Below are 19,053 nucleotides of genomic sequence, written 5' to 3'. Positions count from 1 at the left end.
CATTCAGTTATGAGTAATAAATAAGAGAATATGATTTCATCTGTCCCTTGACAAATAAAGGCAAGCTATTGTTATTTTATTATTCCATTCCACTGTGCCTATCCCTTTCTTCTGCAGCACGTTGTGGCTGCCACACTCACATTCTTATAGCTGGGAGAGAGGACAAACACAAGAAGACCCCAGATCACTGCTTGCATTCAAATGCATGCAGTGTGCTGCGGGTCATGTGCTATTTCAAGTATTTGTATGCTCCAGCTTACCATGACAAAATTTATGCAAGAAAGTTTTGCCTCACAAATTCCTGTGAAGATTTTTTAAGTATTTTTAGAAAAAGCTTGACAGCTGTAAATACAGGACAAGCTACAGACTGAAGATGTCTGAGGACTTGCTTTCTTTTAACACTTTCTCTTTAACCATCAGTCCCTGTACCTATCAGTCTACACCTCTGCATGTTGTCTGGACTACTTGTCGAGGGCAAAGTTAGCCCTGCCTCAGCTCGTTCTGGTCTTTCAGCATTTATACGACTTATTGTTGATTTCTTGTTTCTAGCTGCTAATTTTGACCTGTAGTCACTCCACAGCCATGCTGCATTTCTTGCCATGAGTTGAATTAGGATGCTGTTCTCCATTCATTCTGTGGTATCCTCCTTCAGAAGTTTTGAGGGTATTAGCTGCTTGCTGCAGGCTGACAGTCCAAAATGACAACCACAGTGGTGAGGATTTATATTGCAAAACCAAAACAACCCTGGGGGCTTTGCAAAAGCAAATTTTGTGTCTGTCCTGTTTGGTGCCATTTCTTTTGTGATTGTTTTTTTCATCCTCTCCCTTAAAAAGTAATGTTTTGAATGTGTAATTAGTAATGTCTTTCAGACTCCAGTGGGACTTCTTGTTTTCTTGTTTTTCTGCAACTCTTCCTTGTACTTTCTGTCTTAAGATTTAGCTGAAGGGAAGAACTCTTACCTTCAAAAAGTATATATAAAATCACGAAGCGATGCTTGGGATTTCTACACCTTTATTTGAAGTTCGGTCACCATATTGAGGTATCAGAATAATAACAGGAAGTTGACATACATTTAATGTGTCAATAGCTTGTTAAAAGGATGTTGGAAGGTTACCAAGGGTATTGGAGTGGGATCGTACAGAACTGTCTAGTTCATATCAAGTAAGAACCGTAATTACTTTATGACTGAATTTCAGTACATTACAGTAGAGAATTGAAATTGCGTGTTGGTCATGGAGGTGGCAGTTCTAGTCTGCTTCATGGGAAGCAGTTCTAGTCTTCCTCTTAGACTAGAGGCAAAAATACTTGTAGAAGTTGCTTGATGCAATTAATGTCAGGTATCAGAGTGGCTACAATGTTTTAATTTTTTTTTTTTCTGATGAAGAAAAACAGGGATGTTGATGCATGGGTAAATGAATAACTCTAGGATTTATCTGTACTGGGACGGACCAAGTTCAGTGGACTGGCATAGAGAAAGATGAGGAATTGTCATCAGTGGTGCTCATCCTCAGGACAGCTGGGTTTTGCACCATTTGACAAACCTGCTTAATCCAGTCAACGTATCCAAATCCTCCTCCGTCTGTGTACAGTAACATTTTAGCTGACACAGGAGTACATTTTGGTAAAAAATGTCTCAGTCATCCTTATTTACTGTGTTATTCCACTTCATGACTTGCTAGTGTAAGCATGGGCTCTGGGTGTTCTTGAGAACAAGCGCTGGGGAGGTCCACTAGGTTGTGAAATACTAGCATTTTCTATCAGTACACGGAGGTGCAGAGAAGCATGCTGAGGACTGGGAAACTAGAGATGTTCTTTGTGAAGAAAAACAGTTCCTCTGGTTTTGGTTATCCATACTTTCCAGTTAATGTTTCTTTTTCGCTTTTTAAAGGAGTCAAATGGAGTTGAACTTTTTACCCAGGGTAAAATAAACAGCCACAAATCCAGTATGCAGCTGCAGTAGTTATAAAAATCTGTAAATGAGGAAGGTTAGACAATTCCTGTTAAGTTTTATACTTTCTGCTGTTCTGGAGGTCAATGGAATTGTGGTTTCTAAATTGCCCCAGGCACTTGGCTAGTACTTGAGAGGGAGCGTCTTCAATCTTGGACGCAAGGGAATATCATCTTTGCCAAACCATAAGTGTTGAATTTCTACCCTCGTCTCTTTAAACCCAGCACATTTTTCCTTGGCAGCAATTCTTCCATTCAGATTTGATGGGTATATCTACACCATACAGAAATTTCTCAGTAAACTTTAAACAGATTTTCTGGAAGTAGTACAATTATGTGCAGGTCTTACCCTAAGGTACTGTAAAACCTACCCTCTGGTTTTCAAGAGACTGGTCTGTCTGTGCTATATCATATATTACTGTTCCTCCTGTTCTGCTCTGCCCTTTTTGCCCGTAAGGGTAATGCAACTGGAACAGGCAGTCGAAAGCAGCCTTCAGAGAATGTATAATTGCACAGATACCCTGGAGTGACTTTCAGCACTAACTATGTGGTGCTTTTTCCCCATAATTGACTTGACATATTTGTGCATATCCAGTAACCTTGGCTTTCCAGAGAAAAATTTGAATTTTCTGTGAAGTGCTTATTTACCTTTAATCTTCTCCCTCTAAGCCCTATAGCATTCAGTTGAACAGATGATTTGTTAGAACTCTAGCAAAAAATATATTTCGGGGTCAATGGTGAAAAACAGCAGAGTTCTCCCACAAAAGCAAATGAATTCTGTGTTAAGCAGCATTTTGATAATTTTTGTATGCTTAAACACAGACATGATATGGCCCAGATGGACTGCCTGATAAGCGGTTAAGACCTCTTCCACCCAAGGACATCGGTTTTTAAAGCATCAGTTGTTTTTGGTTTTTTTTTTCCCCAGGTGTTTTTTTAATCAGCACAAGCTTATGGTCTTTACAAAGTCACCAGTTTTGCCACTTTGTTACTTCTATAAAATGTTTTTATAATGATTTAAATGCCATAAATAGCTCAATAAGATACCATTGAGTTATTTGTTGGAGCAAGGTGATGTATTCTGTTTATGTGAGGAATCAACTGATGTCACAGAATCACAGAATGGCTGAGGTTGGAAGAGACCTCCGGAGGTCATCTGGTCCAAGCTCCCTGCTCAAGCAGGGTCATCTAAAGCTAGTTGCCCAGGACAGTCTCCAGATGGCTTTTGAGTATCTCCAAGGATGGAGACTCCACAGCCTCTATGGGCAACTTGTGCCAGCATTCAGTCATCGTCACAGTAAAAGATTGTTTCCTGATGTTCAGAGAGAACATCCTGCGCTTCTGTTTGTGCCCATTGCCTCTTGTCCTGTCACTGGGCACCACTGAGAAGAGCCTGGCTCCGTCCTCTTTGCACCTTCCCTTCAGGTATTTATACACATTGATGAGATCCCCCTGAGCCTCCTCCGGGCTGAACAGTCCCAGCTCTCTCAGTCTTTCCTCATAGGAGAGATGCTCCTGTCCCTTTATCACCTTTGTGGCCCTTCATTGGACTTTTTCCAGTATGTCCATGTCTCTCTCGTACTGGGGAGCCCATAACTGGACCCAGCACTCCAGGTGTGGGCTCAGCAGTGCTGGGTAGAGGGGAAGGATCACCTCCCTCCACCTGCTGGCAACGCTTTGCCTAATGCAGCCCAGGATACTGTTGGCCGCCTTTGCAGCAAGGGCACATTTATGGCTCATGTTCAACTTAGTGTCCACCAGGACTGCTAGGTCCTTTTCTGCTGAGCTGCTTTCCAGCTGCTCAGTCCCCAGCATATATTGGTGCATGAGGTTGATCTTCTCCAGGTGCAGGACTTTGCACTTCTCGTTGAACTAACTAACTGTCCTCCCTTAGTGTGTTTTATTTTAATAGGCAAAGGTAGTTGCCAGCTGGAACAACAGTTAGGTGTTGCTGAGGCTTTGTAAATTCTGCGCGCCATTCGAGAACTTGGAAGAGCTGAAGAACCTCAGTTACTTCTCCAGGTTGGAGGCTCAGTTCTGTCTGCTAGTAAAGTATGTCCTTTGCTGCAGCTTAGGAGAGAAGGAAAAAAAATCCTGGAAACAGAGCCAACATTTTCCTCTTCCAAGCATCTGTTATTTTCTGTCCAGATTATTTAACTGTCATAGAAAATTAGGCAGAGAATAGTAGATGATTAAAATAGATATAAATGCACTTCACTGACATTGATGTTCTCAAATGCTTTCATTAGTAGCGTACTGTATCCTCCCCATCTTTTGTGGCTAAATGGTCTATTCTGTCTTGTCATGGGCACTGATGTTCTTCGGAAGAGATAGGAATCCTGATTTTTGTGTGCACAAGCCCTCTTTTAATCTCATAAATATTGTGAACATGACTTTAGTCAGTAAAAGATCCAGCTTTCTCCAGATCTTACAGATATTGTGAAAAGGAGAAATGGCTTCACACGACTTTGGATTGGGGTTGCTTTTTCATCAGGGAAAGATACTGGACATCGTGTTCTTCTTCTACTTTTCAGAAATTTGATCCGAATAAAAAGGTCTTAGGAAGTTTATTAAAAAACACTATTCTGTTTCACTTGCATCTTTAAGGAAATCTAGTCTCATGATCCAAGTGTTGGAACTGAAAACTAGGAACTTCTGATAATAATTACAGGCTTGTAAATTATAAACAAAGTATTTTTTTTTAATTTTCTAGGCATCTGCTATTTCAGTGGGTATTTAAATCTTTCATTCTAAATAATTCATCCGTTAGCAGGGGAGGTTTAAAGGTGTTGCCGTGATTTTCTTCAGGAGCTGATGGCTAGAGCACTCTGCCCTGCATTAGCAGATCCTTCTTGAAGTCTCTATTCTGTATTCTTTCTGTTACTCTAGCCTGATGTATTTTTTCATAGACACTTGTCCTTAAATAGCAAGTTACAATCACCACCACAGGTCCCACAGGAAGTTTATGACCAAGAGACCACTCTGGGCTCACAGTGGCAGCAGGTTGAAGCTGGTACCATGTCCATTTCACAGCTTTTTTTAAATACCCCTTTGGAGGACTCTACAGGTGACCTTGTGCACAATGGATTTTCATCCTAGAGTTAAGTAAAAATGCACTAAACTTTGAATAATTGTGTGATGGCTGGTTGTATTATCTCCTGGGTTTTTTTCTTGTTTGATTGGATGCATGGAAATGTGTGGGTTTGATGAGGATTTTCTTCTAACCCTCCAGTCATTTCACATGTCATTTTCCGGTATCTTGGAGACAGCAGATTGAGAAATTCTGTCTTGGAGAGCATTGTTTCTGCTGGTAGAGGGGCTACAGTTGTATGAAAATGTTGAATATATAGGAGCGTGTGTATTATTTTAAGTCAGTATACTGGATATGTTTGATTTTAAAAAGCATCATAGGTCGGGATTACCTCCTAGTTACAGATTTTTTCATGAACATCTATTTGAGTTGAATTCCTGCTCTATTATGTCTTTGGTGTATGTGAAAAGAAAAGCTGGAGCACTCATATTTTTGAGACAATACAGATAAAGCATGTGCTGATACTAAAATTCTTTTAAAGTCTGATTTTACTGTTTTATGAAATGAGGTGACTTCTTTCCACCTTTCTCTTCTGTATTTCCTGATAATTGCTTTTGCCATTATACTTTAAGGAATTAATAAGTTCGTTCATCATGTGCCAAATTTAAGATGTCATTCTTTTATTGAATGGATAACAAAAGTCTGAAAAAATCTTGCAGTTGTCCAGTTTGCAATATGACCTGAGAGCAGGTTAGCTCAGAAGAGCCCATCTTTCTGAATGCGTAGTTTCCATTCAGATGGGGAGGCACTGGCTCACTGACACATTGCCTGCTTACAGAAATGTCATTCCGCTTAGTTATTGAAAATTTTCTTGATGCATTGAATATACATGTAATTTAATTCATAAATATGTCATCTTCCTGTCATCTTAAATCAAGTTAATGATGTCAGTGTCCATAAGTATGAAGCAGCCCAAAATAGTGGGAGCACAGGCGCTCCAGCAACAGCTTCCACTTAGTACTTGCTGTTGAATAATGGATTTTCTTTCCCCAATTACTTGGTTTGGAAACACAGTTTTGTCATGCTGTGTGACTCACTCTAAGATCAGATTCCTAATAGGGAATGCTAGATTGTGAAAGAAGGAAATTAATCATCTTAATCCTTACGTGCTGTCAAATTGCAAGTGTCCAGTAAGAGCCAGTTACAGACTGTCTGCACAAGCTTTATATTACAGCTTTATATATTACAGAGCTAGAGTGTTGGCCATCGTTCCCAGAGCGGACTCTGGAATTGTTATCCAGGGGAATTCAAGCACTGAAGTCTGAAATGCATCACTATGGGCAGATATCCTGAGGGGGAGGGCTAAATATGCCTCTAAGGCCAACCATGTACTAAGTTTTGCTTTACTCAAGCATAACTTTCTCTTCAGATGTGCAGAGTGAAAATTCACAGGTGCCTGTTATGGCCAAGAGTATCTGACATATTCCTGCTAGGTAAGCTCTTATTATTGGGATAAAAAGGGAAAAGAATTACTGACGATACATGATTTTGCAGAACGGCTGGATTGATGGAAATGTTTCAGTAATCTCCTAACAGTCAGATCCCATACACGTGGGATTATAAATGAAGCAATCTTTCATCAGCGCAGCTTTCTCCTGCTGTGTGGTTCTCATATGCCCAATTTAATTGAAAAATGCATTTTCCTGAATGGTGCTACCTAGGTGGGGTTCCAGTCCTTTCACTGTTCTGCTTCCTGCTATTAGATCATGCATATGAAAAATGGTGTAAAAGCCATCAGAATAGGTCATATATGGATATATTTGTTAAATTTAATAAATGCACCTCTTCGGAATACTTGGACAACCCAGGATACATTTGGCCTATCAAATTCTAAAACTGCAATTAATAAATAGCCAACATATATTTTATCTTTTCAGTTTTGGTGAATTCTGATTTAAACTATTATAAGTGAATCAAATCGAAAATACTCTTTTGACCAAGGGAATCAGGTGCAACAAATTGATGTTCAGATTTGTATATTTTTATGGGTTATTTAATGATTCCCAAGCTGCCAAGTTCAGTACATATCAAAAAGTGTTGTGGGATTCATACTCTGACCTTTAGAGGTGTTTATAGAAAATGATGGGTAACTGGCTTTTTTCAGGTGTTAGAAACTGGTAGAGTTTTAGGTTCTACTGCAGTTTTTAGTTTTACTGTGTATTATTATAAGGTCAGCAAATAAATCTGATCATTTTTATCAGTAAATAATACTGATAAATAATATATAAATAATTATTTTCAGAAAATAAGACAATATAATTCTGTAGCAGTTTTTCATATAAATGCTTTTTTGCAGGACAGTTTCACTTACAAGCCTTATAACTTATTTATTTGGGATGGAAATGTACTTGGCTTTTTCTACTTCACACAAGCCTGAGGGGGAGTAATGAATGCTGATTCATCTGGCAGAAATATCAGTGAAGATTGGGGGGGCTGTTTATTTGTTTTAATTTAGACTCTTCAGCCTATTTTGAAGCACTTAATAATATGTTAATTGGGAATTAAATGTGGAGTTAAATTTAAACCTGGGGAATTTGCCACAGTGCCCTATGTGGATCAGGATGATGACGTACGATATACGTTCTTGATTACGTTATAGAGTTTCAAGTAAATTTTTTCCCAAAGCATTTTTTAATATATCCTTGTCTGCCTTGGTGTTAGGTTGCCATCGTCTTACCTGGAGAGAAACTTTCCACATGCTAGCACAAAACTAAAAAAAAACCAAACCCACCCACCCAACAAACTATGTTTCATTCAGAATTTTTACCTCAAAGAGTTCCGTAACATAGAAGTAGGATTTTTCTACATTTGAATCCAGTGCTTTTGAGGCTGTGAATGGTGAATTATTTTTCTGAGACAGTATTAATATTTTAACCAAATTGAATGAGGAGGGGGTTAGAGGAAGGGAAGGATACCACAGAAATGGACAAAAAAGCTTGAAGGTGTGAAAGGGAATAGCATGGTCTTTAATTTCTATTTCATAACTCTTTTTCAGAGATCACACAAGCTTCTGGGTTTTTTACTTACTTTATCCCACAAACTTGCTGTAATACTCTCTGCTTTGAACTGAAGGGGAAATGCAGTCATTAGTCAGGTGACTGGCTGTTAAATATTAAAAAAATATAAATGTGCACACATCTATAGCCATATATTGATATTTAATTTTAGTTAACTAATTTATGTAGCTGTCAGGTAGCTAAGGGTCTGTAGTAATTACAATATTCCTTCACTGAAGGTAAAGAGTGTCATAGCAGACTTATTACAAAATTAGAAAAAATTTCAAGATCTTGAGTTTCATAGCAGGCTCAAAAAACGGGAGAGGATGATTCTGGTTCTTCCTTGATGAAGTGGTGTGGAAATTCTCATGAACCTTTGCTCAAAGTGCTCTGCAATTGCATAGCCATGTACGAAACTAAATTTGCATTGAAGTCCATCCCTAATGAAAAAGACACCTAGGTCATATTGAAATTAATCATGCTTTCCTGAATTGGGTATTCCAGGCATTCTCATGCTTTGGATGCTGTTCACTACCAGAAAACTTCTTATAACATGATCTACCTGAAAAAGGCAATTGCTCTGTATCTAAGTTAGACATCTTTGGGTTTTTTTATAATTTAAGTCAAATAGTCTGCAAGGCAAATCTGACTGAAACATTATTACATGTACCTGCTTACAGGAGGAGACTCACTTGGGTTGTTGTTATGATGATCACATCATTGAAATCCACATATTCTGAAAGAGCAGAAGCAGCAAGAAATGGGAAAGAAGTGATAAAGTTGTGATTCTTTTAAAATATACTTGAAGCATGTTCTTTTTAGTGTGGTTCTAAATATTGCAGCTATTCTTAAGTTCAGAGGTGTATTTCTTCTAAAATTTGATTCTTAGGCAACAGGGTATTGTCTAAGGCTATGGGATGGTTATTCTGTTACTAACTTCCGGGAAAATAATTCTTAGGTTAGCTGTTTCATAATACCTTAAATGTTCATTTTCTGAGAACTCGGAAAAGTTATTTCACCTTATTGAACAAGATTTTCATACACATAAGAAATTTCTGAAATCTGAAAAACTACTGCTGCCACTTACTCTTGCCCTAGTGGTGATGTCTCTAAAGGACAGAAAATAAGAACTATGAAATAATGTTTTCCATGGTTCTTGCTCTTTCAGTCTCAGATTAACCCTGAGAGAGACATATTGCACTGTAAAAGTTTCCAGATCAGAAGACCTGTTGTGTAATTTCACAGGCTAACTAGGAGACAAGAAGAAGATTAAATCTGATGGGGTGGTCACACTTCTCTGTCAATATGGATCTGAGCATTGTAGGTTAGGCTCATTTCCAGTATTTTACAGTAATGATCTAGCATATTGCTCTTTTATCATCATCTTCAAAGCATGCAGGCAGCAAAGCTGCTCTCACACCTTCCAGTAGGCAGGTCGCTTTAAATAAAGTTCTCATCAGAGTTGCTCTCTAAATTATGTTTGACTTGTACTGTACAAATGAATTAGTTCAACACTGAATACCACATAATTATGTTTTGCAGCTTGACAATGTTATAATTATGACACCTAGTAGTATGTAACATTATAATCTTATAATGCTTGATTCAGCAAAACACCTTAGAATTAACAATATGCTTGAAATTCAGTGGAGCTTAACTCTTTGTGGTTAAGCACAGACTTCAGTGTGATTCAATTCAAGCATGTGTTTGAAATTTCCTCTGACTTGGGCAGAGGCTGGAGGAAATACCCATGGTATTTTCTGGTATATTCTCTCCTTTCACCTCAGAGGAGGAACTCCTACTTGAGGCAGTAAGTTACCTATATGAAACCCGCAGGATACACAGGTGACTTAACTGCCTTTCTGACTCTGTAGAATTTATGTTCATCACAGATACAGAAAGCCCTTTGACCCGTAAGTGCTGCCTCTCTAAAACCTTTATTTGTTCTGCTAATACTTTGTATTTTGGAGTTCCCTACATAAACCCTTATTTACAACACATCTCAGTAGAAATGACTTGTGGGAAAATATGAACATGAAATACATCTGTTCATTTGCATCAAGTTCGTGGAAGTGCTACAAGCATAACTGTGGGTTACAAGTATTCTGTCAGTTTATGTGAGAGCTCTAATATAAATGCAGGTGTACAGGTAAATAATAGTTTGGGTTTGTTTTGTTGTAAAGTATTCACCAAGGCAAAGCCTTTATGGAGGTCTTGTTTTCATATTTAGCAATTTGGGGGAGTTTTGATTCACACAGCTACAAGATGCAGACATTGAAATTTAGTTAAAAACTTGACTGCATTACATCAGTGTAATTACATCAGTCAGCACTCCTTTGGGCACATGCTTGTGTTGAAGATTATGAACTATGACATACTGAATTACCCGTAAAGTAAGTGTACAACCGAAAGCTGCATCTAAACATGTTACCTTACATGCACTGTAATAAATGATTTGTGTAAATGTTCTTAGCGAATCCTAATTGAGACACATGCCATTTGCAGGATTTAAACTGTCTTCAAACATAATATGTGTGCACGTGCAAGTGAAGCAATCGCTGGGACTCAGGCACTCTGTAATTTCTTCCATTAAGAAGAATAGGGAGGTTGCTGACACTTTTTAATTTTGTCATTTTGAAAGCACATGCTCCAAAGCAAGCGTAACTTCGGGAAAAGCACGTATTCAGTTCAGACTGAAAGGTGACTGATAAGATGATGAATATGAGGCAATAAGACTCTGCATTTGTACCAATTTATTTGAGGTGGTCCCAAACCTGTATTTGTTGAATCAATATATATTCTATCATGTAGATGTGGTTTTACAAACGAAGTTTGGTGTTGGGTCAAAAACTATGGCATATCATTTGATGATGTCTTAATTAGTATTTAGAAGAGGTGTTTTGGGTGCGCTTTGTTTCTAATCTAAGAACTTAAATAGCTTTACAGAACTTCCAAAATTACAGTTGTCAATTTTAAAGCTGCTTTTCAAATAAATTCAAAACTCTTGCACATAATAGTGATTGCAGAGCTTTTCATCTAGTAGATAGGCTCTTGGAAAAGAAAACAGCAAACAAACATTCTAATTACTTTTGGAAATTTTAAATAATGCACTATGAAAAATGACGGTTTGAAAGATAATTAGTGGATTGATGGCATTCCAGGGCAGCAAGTGGAGCTGTTCCACATGAAACTTTGGTCGTTATAGCTATGCAAGTTAAGGGCTGGGGTAAGTATGCCCCAGTATGCCAATAAAAAGTAGATACAGTTACAAAGTAGCATGGGTTTTGTCACTCTAAGACTCCTTCATCTCTGTTGAGATTTGTCATGGTGCCTTTGCTAGTACAACGCTCTTTGCATTCTTTCCAAGCAGAAGTGTGGTCTAGGGGCATTCTGGACAAATGGCTTCTAACAATCCAGCGTCCACCAGAAGATTTTGTAATAAATTCTATTTCTTTTCATCTGCTGCTTCTTTGCTTTTGGCTCCATGTGTCTCTCTGCAGGATAAGAGAATAGTCTTGAAAGGAGGTTGTTTTGTTATTACCCTTCTATCTAGTTGCCCAAACATATTTACTCCAGTTTTTCTAGGTGCTCTTGTTGAGTAGTAATGACCCACGGGGAAATGCCTGCAGTGAGCCCAAGAATGAGTGAAACTTCCTTAGAGATGATGATAAGTCTGCGAAGAGTTTTACTGAAGTGCCAGACGTGAGCCTGTCTCTCATCCAGAGAAAGAAAGGGGTTGGGTGCCTGAAGGAGAAGAAGCAATTGTGTGCTCTCACACCAAACACTGGGAGATTGGAAGTCCCAGCTGAGCGTGTGTTTTTCCCAAGGTCGCGGTTGCTTTTGAGCACATGGTCTCAGAGGGACAAAAAGTTCTGACATCCTCTTTATTCTTCTGGATGGCAGGGCTTAGCAGAATGGTACAAGGAGATAATGAGCTGAGCAACAAAAAGTTTATTATAGTAAGATTGTCATGGAGTTTTTGTTTTGTTGGTTTGAGGGGAGATGAAATTTTGAAGAGCAGCCTGGAATCTCTCTATTTTCAGCACCTAATAATGAAGATATTCACCACACAAAGAAAAACCCTGAAACAGTCTTGAATGCACATCCTAGCCTCCAGCTGTGTCTGTACTCCCTGCTTATTTAGGGAATTGTCTTTTGCTGGGTGGGGGAATTGAGTTGGCAACTGTGAAAAAGGGAGGGAATAGCGTATTGATGGGTAACAGCGAGCCTGTATGGCTTTCCATTCACGTAACTGATGATTCAACTAGCTATCAATGCTCGGAACAAAATCAACACCGAAAAATTGATCTTTGACTTTGCCAGTTAGCGTTGATAACTGGAAATCCTAGGGCAAACTTTTTTAGCAGTTCAGAGATTGAAACAACTGTTTGCAAATCATTTACTTGGTGCAGACACAGCTGCTTCAGGCTGATGGACTCCAGCACAGTTTCTAAGCCAGACACTTCCAATTCCTCACTATCATTCAGCATCTGATTCATCACGTCAGATGGCCTTGATTCATTTTGGCCATTGTTTCCCCATTTGTAAAATGGATGTGATCATAATCTGCTAGTTGTAATATCTGTCGAGCTCACTTGAGCTATTGTGCAGGTCAGTTAATGTCCATGCTGTGTGCCGCAGCTGAATTGGAAACAATGGAGCCTGCAAGCGCCGGCGACGACGTGTTCGCAGTTGAGTAGCGTTGAGAGAGAGACTTTGTGTACGCATCCCTCCCAGCCTCTAAGGATTTGTGATATAATCACAATATCGTGATGATAGTCAGGTGCCCCTCGCTGTCAGCCTGGCAGGCCTAGCCGTGCCTGTGCTGTGGCCTCTCCCCAAGCACCGTGCCAGCTGTGGTGCCACTCCTCCGCTGCCAGAGGCCAGGTCCTTCTCCCTCTGCTCCTTCCCCTCCATGCACCATTTGTCCCTTTCCAAGGTCTGGAGCTGTCTGCAGGTAACACAGAGTGCATCTGCAGCAGGGAGTGGGCAGGAGTCGTGGAGGGTCGGTACCACCCAGAGAAAAGGGGCAACTGAGGCACAGCACCCCCAGCGCCGCTCCCTCCGTCCCTGTGTGGGCTACAGCTCTCTGCATCTGCTACGTACAATCCCCTGGGGACAGGGAGGACAGTGGGAATGAGGGGAGCTGCACCCCAAAACCCTTCTGGTTCCTGGGTCCAAAAGGCTTGCAGGCACTAAGATGCTCAGTGTAATACTGTAATACTCGCTGTCCTGTGATCTGTGATGACGTGCTCAACTGGAATCAACCGTGGCTTGCTGCAAGGCACTTGAGGGACACCAGAGTTCTCACTCAGGGTGCTAACATCCAGCTCCTTTTTTGTAAAGTCATCACGTGATGCAGTGACTGCTCAGAATATCAAGGTGTTTCACCTGTCTGTGATATGAGGAGATGCTTTAATTTGATGAAAGATTAGTATGATTCCTGTCCCTGAATTGCTACAGGTTTCAGATGTGTGTGTGAAGCAGTGACAGTCAGGAGGTCCTTAACGAAGTGAAGCCAGTCTTAATAAAAGCTTTTGTATCATCAGCTCTTGTGTGTGCTCGTATGTACAAGCACTTGCGCTCTAGTAATGTAACCTTTACAGTCTTGGATTCTGAAGTATTTAGCTCTAATGCCTATGTACTAATTACATTGATGCATTAATAGGAGTTACTTCTCTTCTTGCTTCCAATTGCTTGCTTACTTGAAGGTGCTGTTGTGCACCAAGTTCCCTCAAAGTACTTGAAAGTAATGTGTTGCTCCTACAAAAAAATGGCAGTGAGGGGGAAGATGTAGAGTAGATGAACTTCGGTGTGAGAAGGGAGTTGGAATAATGAAGCACACACAACCTCCAAGCTTATTTTTAACACCAGGTTGGACAGTCTATCCTGTACACCCGACGGAGCTGAAAAGTGCTTTGATTGTTCTCACCTTGCTTAAGTCCAAAAAAACCCAACCTAGATAATATTGCACAGCATTAGGTCCTGGTTACGTGGAAAATAATTTGCCTACAGATGCTATTACTACTTAAGAATTTTAGCAAAAAACTAATTTGGTATTTTGGTGAAGTTATATATGTTAAAAGGATGAATATTTCTTCAGATTCAGCACGTTATAGTAAGCTAAATTTAATACAGTAACTGTTTTGGTGATTTAGGATTTAAGAGCTGTGATGAGCTTTGATAGTGAGCATTTAAGAGGAAGGAGAAATAACAAAGACATTCCTTCCTGTGGGCCTCTTGTGTGTTGACTTATGGTAACATCTTGAATTGAAGGGAATTGATTTGTGCTTCTTTTAAAAGTGGTGGGGAAGGGTCCAGGGACTTGTAAAGCACAGACCTATTATCTGTTATGTGGTGGAAATGTGGGTAGGAAATGGTTTTTAACAATTCTGGTTGATGTTCCAAAAAAGTGCCTTACTTAGCAGCAGTGCTTATCACAGAGTTTTGACTATTCCAAGCCTTTATGTTTTTCTTTATTGCAAGAAAACAGAATCTCATAACAGTAAATTATTACTTTAAAAGCATTGGAAATGGGTCCTCTGAAATGCCGGCTCCTTCAGATAGTTTCTGTGTTGAAATTTCCTTGCAGATGAATTACTTCAGAAAGAGCAAAACTATTCTGATGATGTTTTGGCCAATATGATCAGCGAACCCAGAATCAGCTATGGAAATGATGCTCTCATGCCTTCGTTGACGGAAACTAAGACCACAGTTGAACTTCTTCCAGTGGATGGAGAGTTCAGCCTAGATGATCTTCAGCCATGGCATCCCTTTGGTGTTGATTCTGTTCCAGCCAATACTGAAAATGAAGGTATGTACAAAAGGGGGACAAACCACGGAATATTTGGAGTTAAGCTTTGGGATTTCTCTTTATGTTGTTCCCTGAAAATTGACATCTTTCTGATGTAAGCAGGTTCTCAAATGTAAGTTTAGAACTGGTCTGCCATGTCAGCTGTGTCTCTTTGATGGAACAGAAAATCCTGACTAAAATTTGGAATTTAGACACACATAAATTTCAGTGTTGAGCTTACTTTCCTTTTAAAACAAGTCAAAATAAATTCCAGCAAATTATGAGTGACAGTTTTATAAAATACATGACAGTGAGCTAAGGGAGATAGATAAGTTGTTAGATTTGTGCCATAATGAAATGGGTGTTTTAGTTAAGAATTTTTTATTTGCTGGCATGAAAATTATTACAGATCCAGCACAATCCTAGCATGAGAGCTGATTTTATCACACGCACACTGGTAGTCTGGAACGTACTGCAGAAATGTTCTTGCATACTCAGCAATGCAACTGGCTAGTGAAAACTTCTTTCCTGAGGAATATTTTATGTTGCTCATGGACTAATTTATTGAAGTGACTCCATAATACTTCAATAATTTATGTAAAATCTGGAATAGTTGGTTTACTTAGGTGCCAGAGCCAGTTAATCAGAAGCCTGAGGGACTTCGATCATGTCATTCAAATCTCTCCTATTGTGTTTATTTTCCCTTATCAGTTCAACTCCACCATCATTAATGCTAAGTTAATGCAAGTTTGTTTCTGCAAAGCAACAGTAGATTCACAGAGGCTGGAGCTACAGCAGTTTTTTCCGCCAAATTTGTGATTTGTAGGTGAACTGCACAGACATTAACATCCTCCAGAGGTCTTCTGAAACCACTGGCTTATGCCATACCTGCTCTCAGAATGAGTTTTGAGACTAACCTTACGCAGTTAGTCTCACCCCAGCAAGACGTGTGAGTGACTGTGGGCAGCTGGGTGCTTGGGAGACAAAACGTGGGATGTGGACATGGATTTGCCAGATCTGGTGTTGGTGCCAGGTGAAGTCAGTGGAGTCAGAACCAGTTTTGTGATCAAAGTGGGTCATCCCCAGGAGTCAGAGAAGCCCAGGATCAGGTAAAAGAAAAGCCATGGCTAGGATCTGAGCCAAGGTCAACAAACACGGGAGGCAGAAGATTTGAGGGGAAGAGGAGAGGCTGGTCAGGAGTGGGGCTAAAATCAGACTGCCAGGGAGTCAGCACTACAGCTAGGGACCAAGAAAACGAATGGAGAGAGCTGGAGCAGACTCAGCGGACTGGCCAGCAGCAAGAACCGGCAGACAGGAGATGGCGACAAGGACTCCAGGCGTGTCTGGAGGGCAGTTGCAGCCAAGTGACGTGCTGAGCATCTGGCTGGATTGCGTCAGGTGCTGGCGGGTAGTACAAGCAGCTGACCAGGCTGTCAGGCTGAACTTCAGTTTCCTGGGGAATCAGCTGCAGCTCACTATAGCGCCCGTGTCGAGGCTGGCTGGCTGCCCAGAGCAGGCCACAGTCCGGCTGGTGGTGTCTGTCCTGCTGGAATTTTCCAACACAACTCTTGCTGTGGTTTTTCCCATAGCTGAGGCATCCAGGGCATCAATTTCTATACCCACTGCCTGCTTTCATGAAACTCGAGGGGGATTAGTTATTTTTTAAGTCTGTCGTCCCAGCTTTCAAAATGTACTGATTTCAGTCACCAAGTTCAGAAGTTACTAGGTAGACCCAGACATAACCATAGTTTAATCACATAAGTCTTTTTTTCCTTCAGAAACCTGGCTAAGCTCAGAATTTAATAATGAAAGGTACATACTTCAGTGTGATACCGAATTCCCATAGGCAAGTATATTGAGCATGGTTCTCCTTTTAAAATGTATGACAGCAAATATGAAACAAAAACTCTCCTGCCTTGAATAATGTGCTGTTTAATTATAAATCCTGTATATTCTAATGCACTACATGGTGTGTTGCAGCACTTGTTAATGTTTACTCGGGGAACACCTTTTAACTTTCATGCCTTTGAGTTGTTGAGCTTTAGGATTTTTTAATATCAAGATTGTATTTGTCATGAAGTTACTGCAGCAAGCAATTCTGTTAGGCCAACCATTATTAGCATTTAAGTTTGGACAGTTAGAAATAGAAATTATTTGATGACTTAAACCTCTTCAAGTCCTTCTTGTTTCCCATTATACTTCCCTGTCATCTACCCAAACCACAATGTTGTTAATGTGATCATGCCTACAATACCTTCTTTGTCTCTTAATAAACCCTCTGTGTACCTTTGCCTGTAGCATTAAAAGGGGAATTTCACAGCCTTGTCTTTTTCCTTTGTGCTTGTCTCCCACCTCTTTGTTCCAGAAACCCAGGACTAACTGTGCCATTTGTCCTCGCTTCCCATGCCTGTTTTCTTCTGTGGCCATGGGCTAATCCCGGGTTTTGTCTAAATTGCTTCCAAAATGCTTGTCTGTCATGTTACAATTTGCTTTGGAAGTAGCAAGAAGTACATAACAATTGACACAATTTTCTCCTCCTTTTTCCTCTCCCTCTCCACTGAAGGTCTTTTTGCATAGTCTGGTTTTCCACACAATAAGTTCCCCTTATGCAGGGAGGGTTTTGTATTTTATGCAGTATTGAGCAAGTCATTGCTGTTTCTTAAGAAATAACCATTGATCAAAAAAGGTGTAAGTTCAAAAATCATATGCTAGAGAAATCTCAAATATTGTAGAGTGACTAACTATTGCAGTATTAGGGACAGTCAGCATCTCTTGCTGCTGGGAGGTGCTGAGCATGACAGTGAACGTCAGAGAACTGAGCATCTCAGCCCTCATTTGCTTGGGCGAGAGCTGAGGGTACTCAGCACTGTCAAGAAAATCACAGCATGTTCCACGTGAACGGCGTGGTATCTGGGAAATCTGCTGAGCAATTGGTCCAGCAGATTTAACAGAGGCTACCAGAGGAGTTTCAGATGGCAAGCAAGTTACAAGTTCAGTTGTTGATACTATTTTGGTCTAGTTTGAAAGCTGAAGTCAGCTTTTTTTAAAACTCTGCTGAACACAAATCCAGAGTGCTAACAGGTCAGCATATGCAGGTGAGTTTCTAGGTAGAATGAGAGTCTCGACATCCTCACTGCAAAAAGCTGTTGCTCTGTGTAAACAATGGTTTTCTTCAGTCCTGAGCAGGAACACCAGGTAAATCATTTACCTCATTGCAAATTTGCATTACTGTCAAAACAAATTTCTAATGGGACCATTGGTGTCTGAGAGGCAACTGAACAGATCCCAGAGCTGGCTGGGTTAGGACCTGGGATCCCAACCCCCCTGGCACAGTCACAGCAACAGGACTTGTCTTTAGTGAACCATTTGGGGCACGCTTAAACCAAAATGTGATTGTGGAAAAAGTGGAAGGTTTTGCAGCCATTAAGTCTTTGTTTCAAAGTAGCCAGTATTCTGCATACAAGTGATGAAATTAAAATACTACGAATAATACCTTAAATTTGTCATTAGTTCCCATGCCTGTTTTCTTCCCTGGCCATGATCTAATCCCAGGTTTCACGCAGAGATATTAATAATGTATTGGATTGGTACATTGCCATGCAATCTCAAGGTTTCATAACTCCATTTGAAATTTTCTCAATCTAAACTGCATGTTTAGCTAAAAGGAGTGTTATGCAAATAGTTTATTTTAATAAAATGACTTTTTCTGATGAAGGAGTGAAAAATAGCCTAAAAATAAAAAGACCTTGAAAGTCTAGCATAGCTCAGTAGTTTCTGAAAGTATTTTCTTCCTTGTTTCCCTGAGGTAGTTTCCCAGCAAATGTCCACAGAAATTAATGCAAAGCACCAGGTAATACATTACACAACTTGCACGGCTGAACGTATGTCTAGCTTATTGAGATACAAATTAGGTTAGCAAAAAATACCCTCTGAGGACACTGTAGAAGGCACCATCGAACTGTCAGGAAATTGTATATTAAGAATGAAAAACTCACATACAGAGGTGGGGACAAAACCCCAACAGCTGTGAAGCTCTGGCACTGCCACGGTCCCTGGGCATTTTGCCAATGACTCAGGGAGTTTAGTGTTTTACCCTTTGTGTTTTACCATGCAGCTACAGTTAGCCTCAGTGACAAAGTATTTAAAGTGAGATTTTTGTGAATGTACTGTGTTATCCTTATGACTTGGCCAGTTACTCCCTTCAACACTATTCTTGGTAGGTGAGC

At 40.1% G+C, this 19,053-nt stretch overlaps 1 protein-coding gene across 2 annotated transcripts in view; it reads left to right on the top strand.

The window, feature by feature from the left end:
• Positions 1-19,053, top strand: part of APP (amyloid beta precursor protein) — a 231,690-nt gene that overhangs the window by 185,175 nt on the left and 27,462 nt on the right. For both annotated transcript variants that reach the window (XM_054842302.1, XM_054842225.1), the window contains one exon: positions 14,627-14,848. In XM_054842302.1, coding sequence (XP_054698277.1) covers positions 14,627-14,848 — 222 coding nt within the window. The remainder of the gene's footprint in view (positions 1-14,626; positions 14,849-19,053) is intronic.

The sequence above is a fragment of the Grus americana genome, chromosome 1, assembly GCF_028858705.1.
Source record: "Grus americana isolate bGruAme1 chromosome 1, bGruAme1.mat, whole genome shotgun sequence".
Taxonomy (NCBI): domain Eukaryota; kingdom Metazoa; phylum Chordata; class Aves; order Gruiformes; family Gruidae; genus Grus; species Grus americana.
The sequence above is the reverse complement of the archived record's forward strand: the minus strand, read 5'-3'. Positions and strand labels throughout refer to the sequence as shown.